Source organism: Macaca thibetana, chromosome 6 (genome assembly GCF_024542745.1).
Source record: "Macaca thibetana thibetana isolate TM-01 chromosome 6, ASM2454274v1, whole genome shotgun sequence".
NCBI lineage: Eukaryota > Metazoa > Chordata > Mammalia > Primates > Cercopithecidae > Macaca > Macaca thibetana.
The window spans coordinates 170,290,548-170,303,584 of NC_065583.1; the positions used below are offsets into that span (position 1 = coordinate 170,290,548).

General features: G+C 45.1%; 1 protein-coding gene across 1 annotated transcript in view; it reads right to left on the reverse strand.

The window, feature by feature from the left end:
- Positions 1-4,681: 4,681 nt before the first annotated feature.
- UBE2QL1 (ubiquitin conjugating enzyme E2 Q family like 1) overlaps positions 4,682-13,037 on the reverse strand; it is a 45,145-nt gene continuing 36,789 nt past the window's right edge. The window contains exon 2 of the mRNA XM_050792943.1: positions 4,682-6,057. Within this exon, the coding sequence (XP_050648900.1) occupies positions 5,926-6,057 (132 nt within the window). The 3' untranslated portion in view covers positions 4,682-5,925. The remainder of the gene's footprint in view (positions 6,058-13,037) is intronic.

Below are 13,037 nucleotides of genomic sequence, written 5' to 3' on the forward strand. Positions count from 1 at the left end.
TTGATTAGAAAATGATCTTGAATATTGACTAGGGCTGAGAAATTCCTCGGGTAAATGGCTTAAAACAAAAACTGAATACCAACATACATGTTAGTGTGAAAAGTGAGCTGAAGTGCCTCTTCAATAAATGGTGCTTAGGGCACTTGAAAATTGTCATTTTCCAGAATTGTTACTCTATAAGTTCTCCAAAGAAATATCTCTATAGTTCAGTAGTAGTTTAGGCTACAGTTTTGTGCTAAGCACACTATTTCACTTACATCGAGACACTTTAATGGAACTCTTTATCAATAATGTTTACGAATCTTTGTAATGCAAATGGCAGCTGAAGGAGAAATCTAAGTCACACTGATTACATTAATTAGATTTGGTTCAGCTACATTTCATTGATTTTTTTGGAGAACACCCATGATATACTTTAAGGTTTTCATTTGGCAAACCACGAAGGAGTCAAAGGACAAAAGATCAGAGGGTGCCAAGTGGGTCTCACTCACCATGGCTGGTGGGGAGAACACACGTGGAGACCCAGATAAATCCTGAGAGTTACTGAACACAGACCATGCAAGGACACAGCAAGCATTCTGTGTAAAGACGTTTATTGGTTTTAAAGATTTGTTTTCCAGAATCATTGTTTTTTTCTCATTAGGGCAGTGCCTCTAGATTATTTGACTCATGCACTCACCATCTTCCAGTGGTAAACATTTCTTTCCTATTGATTTATGCCACATGCATTTTTTTCTCTGCTTCTGAGGATCACAGAAGAGGATAACTCTGGAAATAGGATACACCAAAGTCTCCCCATGAATTGCAGTAAGGGTCTGAAAGTTCGCAGTCACTCACGGTATACAGATCAGCATCCTAGCATTGTCATGATGGCAACCACATTCATGAAATGAAGTCACATTGTAGAGAAGGCAGGCAGGAATGAAACCAAGCACATCAGGTGACAGCAGTTTCTGTGTTAGCTCAAGTAGTGTCATCACCAGTGATTGCCCAAGATCTAGAGACACAAAATGTTTGCATGTCTACAAAGTAGGACAGTCACTTAATTTACCACCAGTAGAAGAAAAGAGAAAGCCACCTCCTGGTTTTAACTGTGCAAGAGACACAGGGTGAATTGGCAGTGGGGGGCAGTGCAGGGATCTTTTTTTCCTTCTATGCGGCCTTACTGACCTGGGAGGACGGCCTTGCACCTGACCCCCTCATTGCACTCTATTTGTCTGGCCTTATCATGACCTTGAAAGAAAATCTTACTTCCCTCTGTTTTGATTGTTTCTGTTTGGCCAGCACACTTTGCTCCCGTGTTTCTTCTGGAACCAAACTAACATCACTTATTGCTTTCCCGAACGTCAACAGAGTTTGTTTGCCTTTCCAGTTTATTGACCACATTCTGTGGATCAGACAGGCCCTGGGCTTAAAAATGATACTCAATACTATGTGAATTAGAGGCTGCAAAAATTAGAAAGAGAAGTAGAACCTAGCAGAAAACTAAGAACAGAGCTGTACATGACTTCAGTGTCTTACAAAGTTCTGACTACAGTCCCACTGGCTGAGCTCCAAGCCCCTTACAGAAGCTTCCCAAAGCAGTTGGAGGGAATTTCTGCCCTCTGTTCCAATTTGCTTTGGGCACAGAATGGATCATGTGGGTGTTTCCCAGCTGGCTTGGAAGACTCGTGACTGTACTGATTCAATGGTTGGGTGAAGAGTGTGTGTTTGATGAGGGCAACATGAATTGCCTAATGGTCTCATGAAGCAACATAAAGGATCAGAAAGCCACAGTAAGGCAGTGGCCTTGTTGCTCCTGTCCTACTGTGGACAAGCCCCTCAAAGTCTCTGGACTCGCCTCCTTCACTGCAGAGGGTGTAAAATTAGACTAAGTGGTCTTCCAGATTCAGTGGCTCTACCCTCACTACAGTCAGGAAGTAAGCTCTGCCCCTTTAGAAAGCAAATTCCATTAAAATTTCACCTGCTGTTGGATGGGGACATGGAAATAGAATTCCTACGCACAGGGCAAGCTCCACACACCAGGCTAGGTTGTCAGGTGGGACTGTGTCCTGCTTCCTGAAATCAGCTCCATGAATAGGGTCTCTGCAGGTGACAGGTGGCAAGGAGACTCCAGTTCTCCCATTCAAGGCCAGTAAGGACAGAGTCCACACTCCCTTTCAAGGTGTCCTCAGCCCCTCCTATTTCTACACCTGCCCTTCTTCTTCCCTTTGCCGAACCATGGCTCAAACCTGATTGACTCCATGAAATCTTTCTGGTTTTCAGTCAGAAAATCTCTGGACTTGCACAATGTCTTTAATTTCTGCAATGCAGTTTGGCACTTGCCTTGCTTGGTGCTGGTGCCTGTGTGCTATTCCTATCTTTTGAGTTGCTATCCAGGGAAGGGGCTGTACCTTAATCTTCTGCATGCCCTGCATGTAAGAGGAGAATGCTGAATGAGTGGAGAGATGGTCAGTTGTTATTGGTTGATTTTTGGGTCAGTTGGTTGACTTAATGTAAGAACTGGGGACGGAAAGCAAGTATATGATTACCAGGTACGTGTATTTTAACCACTGTAATTGATCATTCTGAGTCGATATCTATGTGGGTTCTAATTAAAGCCTGCTGTAATGTAAATTTCCTGATACTATGAAAATGACACTTACATTTTGTTGACAATCTTTAGTCTCCAAAGCACTTCTGCTGCATCATTTTGGCCAATTCTCACACTGACCTGCTAGGAGTACACAGCTGAGGAAACCGAGGCTCAGGCAGGTGGAGTGACTGGCCAGGGTTACACGGATACATGGCTTTTTGTCTTTCAATCCCAGGTCTTTTTCACTCGTCTACATATTTTTCTCTTAAAAAAAGGTCAAATTTTGACAGATGGAGCTGAAAACTTTAAGCCTACATCCTGGTTTTTCTGAGTAGTGGATTTTAGAGACAGCAAGTCTTTGCAGGAGTATTGGTGCCTGTGTGTGTGTGTGTGTGTGTGTGTGTGTAACTTGGGGGAATAACCTTGCTGCTTACATAGAACTCCCTAAGGCATAAGCAGTTCTCAGTCCACCCAGACCATGCGCAGGTCTTCCCCAGCAGTGGAGAAGATACCCAATAACAAGGGTGATTGGTTCAGGAAAACTATTGGATGGGAAGGAGTTTTGCATTGAGAAGAGGACAGATGAGTTTGTGATTTTCTGTTTGTTTGGCTCTGTGAGCTCTGGCTTGGTTTGAGTTTCCACAGGTGCATGGGTGTGTGGAGCTATCGGGACATGAACATTTGCAGCCACTGTCTCATTATTCCCTCGCTGTCTGTCCAAAGAGGAAGAGGTTCCTTGGCTTATGTGGGACTGTGGCCCCAGGCTCTAGGGCTCTCCTTCTCACCCTGGGCTCCAGAGGCAGGTGTCCACTTCAGCAGGGTGGAAGGAGGCTATGGCCAAGGCATGGGCAGCCAGGCCTGTGCTCACTGTCCTAAGGGTGCCTCCATGGCTGGGCACAGCCATGCTTGCCTATGAAGGGAGTCCACCAAAAAGGGAGTCTGCACTCCTAACAGTCCAAGCAATGGTTGAGTTTTACATTACTTCCTACTGCTTTTAAAGTGAGAAATTCTTACCAATTGAAGTGAAAAACGGTATTTCGTTCACTAAAGAATTGATTTCTTCTATAAGTTTCTAATAAACCTAATGGAAATGCCATGCAAAAAAAATCAAACTCTGAGTGTATGGAAGGGGCGACACTGAGCTGAGTGTCTCTCTGCTCTGTCACTGGCTGTCACCCAGCCCAATCCGGGGTCAGACCAGTCTCCTGGCTGCACCCCTTGGTGCAGTTCTCAGAGACCAACGTGAACCTGTTTTTCAATCAGGTAATAAACACTACTGAAATGACCTGCCTGTGGATGTATTTTTCCCCCTAAAGTAAAACTGCTTTTAGTTTTCATTAGAAGGGGAAATTATTTAGAAAGGAATAAACTCAGGTGCTTTCCCTAGCAAGATGTTTCTGCCCTAGGTCTTTAATCTCCACAGTGTAATTCCAGGATGGTCAATAGCTCCAGGGTCCAAAGACTGTCAGCCAAATGTCAGGTTTCCGGGATGGAGAATGCCACCATAGAGGGTTGCATGAATGAACATTGTAAGTTCACTGTCATCAAGTTTCACGACTATTATGACCACAGGGAACCTGAGCAGGCCCTGCATTCTTAATACACTGTCATTCTGGTCTAGCAGAGCTGCTGTGTGCACTTGGGGGCAAATAAGAAAGTGGTAAAGAAAAACAAAAGTAACAATAAATTTGGTGAATGGCCAGCCCTGCTGAAAGGCATCAATCCTTGTTCTTTAAGGCGAGGCCTCTTGGACCTCTGAAAGCCTTGAACCAAATGGGCAGGTTCCCAAGTAGGCAAAACTGCCTGAAGAATTGAATATATTATCCCGGAAGACTTCTCCTCCCTCACAGTGGTAAGATACAATTGGCAACATCTGAACTTGATCCAATCATCCCTTCAGCTCCTTGGCTGTTTCTGGGGACCATTTCAATCTACCTAATTTTTGCAAAGACTATGGGTTCCTAAGACTCATTTCCGGTACCTGACTTAGACTGCTGCTCTAGAATTACATGTTGTAGTATTTGCAATATTTAAAAAATTTAAGAATATCTGACATATTTTAAATGGAAGGATAGCCCACAATGACTGGATCCTTGAGGCAGTGTATCAGGTATGCATGATTTTATTTAAAATGTGTCCAATAAGACTTTCCACTTGGAATGAACATTTTTACCTCTTTCCTCATATTATTAGAAACAGTATTTCCTCATTTCATGGAGTTTCTTAGAAAGTTCTAAGTAACTTAACAGAAGAGAAAAATGAAATTGTGGGGAGATTAAATAACAGGAAGTTTACACCACAGCAAGGGTGCTCACCCATCCCAGTTTCGGGGACACACAAGTGACTATTGGGTGAAAGAGACCCGGTCATGCAAATCATCATATGATCACTTGGTATCCTTTGGCAGTTCTGACATTCCTTGTCACTAGCACAGATAATAAAATGAGTCAGATGACCGCAGTGAATGGGAAACCGTCTTTTGCTTTTGGTGGTGGAGAGAAGACAGGAACACAAAGGCGTGGCCGTAGGACCATTTCCTAACATCGGACGAGACTGTTCGCAGCTGACCACCCGTTGCTCTGAGCCCCAGAGGGCGCATCTGGTGTCCACGCCACCGTCTGCCGGGGGTGGCCGCAGCGTCCTCCGCCTTCCATCTAATGGCACTGGTTTATCTGTGGACAGCAGCACACCACAAATCAGCATCGAGGGCACATTTCCACCACGTGGGCAGTTGTGGTTTTAAATCACTAGAACCTGGCAATGTAAAATTTGTGTTTTCATGAGCCAAAGGTCATAGCACAAATGAGGTCTAAATGTCATCACAGCGGACCATGGGCCACAGAAAGACACATCTTCAAGTTATGTTGACTTTCCAGGAAGAAAAACAGAGATACAGAGCACAGCAAACACGTGCTGGGGACGCACGGCGGCGATGCACGGCGTCCCTATGAAATATGAACGGCGCCATTTACATGGAAATGGAGCCAGCAGGGGCACTGAGTTTCCTGCCGGCTCGTCGGAGCTGCTGTCATGGAAAGAAGCTCAGGGCAATGTGACCGGGGTGGGCAGAGGGGCAGGCAGGCTGGGAAATGTCACCATCTCAACATGTGTTCTAAAGTGACTTCGAGGTGATCATTCATTTATAATCGAAACAGAATCCGAACGGCGTTTGCTCCCTCTTCCTCTCTGTAAACACATCTGTTCATAAATAACTTAAACGTCTCCTTGGCATTCAGGATGCAGTTCTGGCTGGAGTAAAAAAGGGTGGAGGATGCACAGCGTTGAGGAGATGTCAGGGTACTGGTGTGTGTGTGGACAGGCGCTCGAGCGTCTACTGTACGTGGCAGACATCAGCCATCGGACACGGGCGGGGTGACCCAGCCATATTTTTCATGTGTCTTCACCAAACTCTTAAAGGTAGCTTCAGCTTCCTTGCGACTGAAGGACTTTTTTGATTTGCCAGCTTTCCTACAGATCCGTCCCTGCGTGAGATGAAAAGAAAAACCAGGTTAGAAGGTCACTGGGAATTCTTTTTCCTACCATCTTTATTAAAAACACACGGAGTCGTGGGGATTTCTGATGTCTGAATCAATGCAATGCACTGTCCACCAGCAGGGTGGGGGCAAGCCTCACTGCCCAGATGCAGAACAATTCAGCTCTGGCACCAAACAGATGGGGCAGCCTGGGGCTGGCAGCCTTCTAGGGGAGGGGGGTGCTGTCTTTACAAACCCACACACAGCATTGGCTGAATCCAAACTTGCTCACTCCACGGCCGGAGAGCAATCTCTGGCCCAGTTCCTGAGATACGCAGGAGGGGCCAGCCTTATCGAAAGGGCATCACTTCACAGCCAAGCATGCTCTCCCTGAGGCAATAGACTGTTCGAACTTTCTTTCCCCCCCTCCAAAGAATGCCTTTAATTACCACTTCAGATTCCATCTGTGATAACAGTGAAGATAAATGTATTTATAGAGATGTGTATATTTGTATATTTCTACAGATATTTAAAAACTCTATTTTTTAAAATTCAAGTTCCAGAGCCATTAGTGAATTTATTGGAATTTGTGTCACTTCAGCACCATTTTGTGAGGTGACGGTGGACATTTTCATGGAAGAAGAGACCTGTCCTCAAGGTCCAAGAGGGGGTAGAGGTCAGGGCAGGTGCTTTGTCACACAATCCCAGGAGGGGGTGGGGCTGGTGGAGAGAGCCACGTCCCCTCACAGTGACCAGGCGTGTTCTGCTCCCAAGGACAGAGCACTTGTCTCTGCAGTGGTCAAAAGGGACTGACCCATCTTCAGATGGCACAAGAGGGCTCTGGACTATGAGAAAGAAGAAATCAGGCAACACTGCCCATGTGACAGTATCTCGGGAAGCCCTGGAAAATGTGGCATATCTGGCACCAGAGGGGAGGAGCAGATGGAAGACAACCAGGAGTTGGGGTGATGCTCGCCTCAGTTGGACGTGTGGCAGCTCTCACTCTTCCAGTCTCAGTTACTCTTCATTAAGCCTCTTAATGGTGGATCAACTGAGACGTTCCCTTAGCCTCTGAGGCACATTTACTTCCACTGAGCCTCCCCCAGGCTCTCCTGGAAGATCTGCTCCTCTCCTTGGGCATCCCATGTACATGTTTTGCAGATGGGGCAGAAATGCCTGGAAAGACCTGGCTGAGCTTCATCTACTGGCAGGTGCATGATTACCAACCATCGCCTGCTGTTCAGGAAACTTGGCGAACAGAATTTCTCTCTGAATAGACCCTCTGCACTCCCAATACGGGGCACTGGTGCTACAGCACAACTGTGGGCACATACTGGGATGTGAATAGGGTCCAGGCCTCCCCACCAGCAGCTCCAACACACAGCAGCCAGGCGCCTTGGACAGCCATAGAGGGCAGAAGCCACATGGGTCTGTGTGGCCACCAGCAAGTACGATCCACCCGATCCTGGCTCTCTAATAACCCACTGACAACTCCAGTGGGAAGGCAGCTGCAATGACCTCTAAATCTACTGGGCAGACGGTGCCCAGTCACCTGAAATGTGGAGGGGAAGAGGCCATTTCATATGCCTGTATTCGGAGCCTACCTAGGCTTCCTTTTCAATAATTGTCTTTTCAACAGTGGACACACAGGCCGATCCTTAGTTGAGGAGTCAGGAGTCCAGGGTTACCAAACTCTGCCTGCTCTGGATATCCCTCTGGTTTCACTTGTGCATCTGTCATTGGGGGCAGCAGGACTTTTCCTTTTTTAAAAAAATTTTTCTTTTTATTTTTCTTTCTTTTCTTTTCTTTTCTTTTCTTTTTTTTTGAGACAGGATCTTGCTCTGTCATCCAGGCTGGAGTGCAGTGGCATGATCGTAGCTCAACAGCAACCTCAAACTCCTGTGCTCAAACAATCCTCCTGCCTCAGCCTCCTGAGTACCTAGGACTACAGGTGTGAGCCACCGCACTTATCTAATTTTTTATTTTTTATTTTTATTTTTTATTTATTTATTTTTTTTGAGACGGAGTCTCGCTCTGTCACCCAGGCTGGAGTGCAGTGGCCTGATCTCAGCTCACTGCAAGCTCCGCCTCCCGGGTTCACGCCATTCTCCTGCCTCAGCCTCCCGAGTAGCTGGGACTACAGGCGCCCGCCACCTCGCCCGGCTAGTTTTTTGTAGTTTTAGTAGAGACGGGGTTTCACTGTGTTCACCAGGATGGTCTCGATCTCCTGACCTCGTGATCCACCCGTCTCGGCCTCCCAAAGTGCTGGGATTACAGGCTTGAGCCACCGCGCCCGGCCTAATTTTTTATTTTTTATACAGATGAGGTCTCACTGCCCAGGCTGGTCTTGGACTCCTGGCGTCAAGTGATCTTCCCACCTCAGCCTCCCAAAGTGCTGGGATTACAGGCATGTGCCACCATGCACACCTTTTCAAAAATGCTGTATAGCTCACATCAGAAGAGTTGCTAAAAGGATGAAGGAAGATCGGAGGAGAAGACGACAGGAAATGGCCATTTATTTACTGCTAGCAACATCCCCATGCCTCACTAGGATTGACTCCTATTTTGAGTTTTATAACTTCAAGCATATTTGCTTATGTGATGTAATTATACTTGATAAAAAGAGACCACTCAGAGCTCATATATTCATAATCATCATCATTGTGGGCTGAGATCAAAGTCCAAAGTTATCTTATTAAACATATGAAAACACATCTTTCACATCTTTGCGAGGATGTTAGCATCAATTTCTTCCTTCTTTTTTTTCTCTTGAGACACAGTCTCGCTCTGTCATCCATCCAGGCTGGAGTGCAGTGGTACAATCATAGCTCAGTTCAACCTTGATCTCCTGGGCTCAAGAGATCCTCCTGCATCAGCCTCCCAAATAGTTGGTACTATAGGCATGCACCACCACATACAGCTAGTTAAAATTTATTTTTTATAGAGACAGGGTCTCGCTTTGTTGCCCAGGCTGGTCTCGAACTCCTGGGCTCAAGCAATCCTCCCACCTTCATCTCTCAAAGTGTTAGGATTATAGGCATTAGCCAGTGTGCCCGGCCAGCATCAATTTCTACATCAAGTGACAGCAAATATCAAGGGTTGATTTTTTTTTGGCTAAAATGATTTTTTTTAAACCATCTCTATCCTTTTTCTCTATAATACTGAAAATCTATGGTATTATATGAAAATCCTGAGCTAAAGGTAGCTAGACAAATAGAGGCTCACAATCATATTGGAATATTCTGTGGCTTTTGGCATGAATCCACACTTTGCCTACTCTTTGTGAAAGTCTCAATTGTTACAAGAAACAACAAACAAAACCCCAAAGGAACAGACCACTCTTTGTTGCCTTTTCTTCCCTGTTAGAATTATGAACAGAAAGTCCCAGTGCTTAGTTAATTCCACAACCGGGAGACAGAGCCCGTTATGAGTCAGTCAGAGGCTCAGCGCATTTATTGCACTACACTGTTGATAAGGAGCTCTCATCTCATCTCCTGTCTCTTACACCCACGTTTACAATTAACAATTTTTTTTTTCATGGGTTCATCTGATTCTGATTGGCTGTTTAAATTTGACACAGTGAAATGCTGGACTTGGAAGCCACTCCCTGCATTCCCCCTTTATTTTCTGGCTCTCCCAGTGTCACAGAGCTGTTTTTCTGACATGCCCTGCTGTGCCCACTGCACCAAGAAGAGGGGAACCCCTCCATCCCGTGTTCCCTGCTTGCTGCAGATGTTTGGGCACTCCCATTCATCCTTCCAGGATACAGTCTCTTGAAAAGAGAACTTTTGGGAATCAAGTGCAGACAATGTCACACATCATGACGAACGTCCAATAAGATAATGCATTTGAAAACACTGAGGACTTTGAACTTCATACAATTAATAGCGTTTTTCTTATTCTCATAACACTTACCTTTCTCCCTTGTCCAGTTCTATTTAATAATCAAAGAATCTAGTCTGAGATATTTCCTTTGAATGACTCTCATTTCTTCTAAAATATCTCTACTTGTGCTTAATGTTAAAGGGCGTGGATGTGACTTTTCACTCATCCACTACAACAGCTTTGTGTTATCACTCAGTGTTTACAGCAACACTTTTGATAAGTAACAATTTGTCTCTTTCCTGAGCCACACATGGTAAGTGTGTATTTATGAACAACTACAGGATTTTGCCATCACCACCTTAAAAGTCTCACTGTAATATCGAAGCCGAACAGTGTTAATGAGAATACAATTCTCCAGGGCTGCATCTGTCAAACAAAACCAGTAGGTGGTACTTTGATTTGATTCTTTTTTTCCCTTATGGCCTTTTGAGGGCCAATAGCAACGATTCAGCACGAAAACATTTCAACACAGCTAATAAGATGACAAGTGCCCCCAAACTTAGGTCCCCAGTTCAATCCCCATGTACTTGAATTTCAGCCTGGCATGTCTGCATCTCCCTCAATTGTCTAATGTTTCTCATTCATTCATTTATGCATTTATTCAATGTGTTGGGTGCCGGGTCTAACAAGACAAAGTGATACCAGGTCCCTGCCTTTAGGGCTTAGAGTCCGTTACGGGCAGATAACCAGGCATGTTGCAGCTGCTGGGACAGAGGGTGTGGAGCAGGCAGGGTCTCTCACTCTTGGTATTGTTGGCATCTTGGGCCAGGTAATTCTTTGCTGTAGGGGCTATACCTGCATGGAAGGAAGTTAGCAGCACCCCTGACCTCTACCAACTAGATGCTAGTAGCACCCCATGAGTAATGACAAGAAATTGTTTCCAGACATTGTTAAATGTCCCCACAGGAGCAAAATCACTCCTGATTGAGAACCACTGGTGTGTAGAACTAAAAGAGCCAGAGGCAGGAAGAGTCAATTCATTCTTTATTCATTCAGCAGTCGATTGCTGCAGGTCTTCCCTCAGTCAGGAACTGTGCTGGTGACCCGGACTGCAGAGCTTTCTAAAAAGAATAATTCTGGTCCTTATGGAACTTACAGCCCAGAGGGTATGATGGATTCTACATTGGGGAAGAGAGAAAGAAAGGAGAGGGAAGAGGGGTGGTGGTAGTAATTTGTGTGTTCAGAAATATTTCTATTGACAATAACGTAAGCTGAGCCTTGAGACACAGGTGGGCAGGTGTCTACCAGGCTATGGTGGGAGAGGACAAGGGGTCCCAAATTGAAGGTGTGAAATGGCTCATTATACTCATGGAACGATGGACAGATGCTTGGGGAAGGGCGAGGCTTGGGCATGGAATTTAAGAGTGTGTGTGTGTGTGTGTGTGTGTGTGTGTGCGTGCTTGTGTGTGTATTTGGTGGGGAAGGAGTTGCATAATTCAATAGACCTGGCTTCAAATCCCTGCTCCAATACTTCCTGGCTGTGTGACCTTGGGTGAATCACTTAACCTCTCTGAATTCTGACCTTCTCATATGTAAAATAAGCATTATAATAGTATTATGTGGCACTAGATTCTATAAGAATTTAATATGTTAAAACATAAAAGATGCTTTGCTCCATGCCAGGCACAGAGTGAACACAATAAATGGAGCTTCTTATTTTTTCAACTATCTCAGAAGGTCTTCTCCTTTGGTAAAGATAGTTTCATTCTGTCCTCTTGAAAGAACACACAACATTTCTGTCTTTTCATGTAGATTTTATGACTTATTCAGTCACAAAAATGTCCACAGGCAAATAAAGCATATTGCATTTACATGGCTAATTGCTTAGACTTTTGAATTATGTCTGTCTTAACAAGTTGACATTAATACATTAATTCTATACTTCTTACGATTAGAGTTTTCTTCTCATTCCTTTTCATTGCAAACTTACTTTCTTGGTATTTTTGTGTTTCGCTTGCCTATGAATTACAGACTTTTGCCCTCTAAAAATAGTTAAAATGTTCAGACTCCTTACGTAAAGTTTTGAGTTTCCTGAACTCATTTCCTGAGCCAAAATTATAGAGCTGCTACTTGTTTTTAAAGTCTTTGAAGGAGTAATTGTCAGTCTAAAAGCACTCATAACCTTGAGCTCCCTGACATGGGTTGTAAACGTGTGCAGGACTCATTTTAGGCTTCCCCTAAAACTTCTATCTGGGAGCAAAAATTAAAGCTCACTAGACTCTGGGCTTGAGGAAAACCAATGCTTACAAGCATCTTTCAAAGGAGGTCTGCTTTGGAAAGACATTGGGGATTTCACCTTTCTTTTAAGGTTTAATGTTCAAAGCAAATCCTAGAAAAAATTCAACTTGTAAGTTTCTAAAGGACAAATGAGACTCTACAACAGATTAGACTCTTCTAAGAAACACATTCCCAAATCAGATCAATGACATTTAAGCCACTGACAAGCAGGGGACTTCAGCTGGATCTGGTCCGATGAGACAGGAAACAGAAGGATCCGGAGAAGGTGACTATAGCCCTTATTGTGAGTCTGGGTGTATGTGCGTGTATGTACGCACATGTGTGCCTATGTGAGCATGTGCACATGAGTAGTGCATGTACATACATGTGCATTTGCGTATGCATGCACGTGTGCTCATTTGTGTGTTTGTGGGTACTTATACACACGTATTATGTCACATGTGAGCATGTGTGTTCATGTGTGCACATGCAGGTGGCTATGGTGGGGACCATATGTGAGCCTCCCTGCAGGGACCGATGTGAGCCTCCCTGCTGTGGAATGGCTGCTGACTAGAGTCCACAGTAACCTGCGGGAAGGCTCTCAGCTGAGTGGAGGGAGCCCCAGGCCACATGAGCCAGTTTGATGGGCAGTCCCTTTGCACAGGGAAAGCTTCAGCCTGGTGGGCTCCGAATCTGCCAGAACCCTACCCAGCACCACCCAGAGGGGACAAGCAGAGAGGGCTGGGAGAGCAGAGACAGGGGAGGGGAAAATGACAGGGTGGGAACATGCTGTCGGAAACGATGAGCCGCCAATGAGGTCATGCCGAGGTTCTGTCTGAAGTGCAACCTCAGAGACTACTGAGTCCCCACACCGCCCACAAATGCCG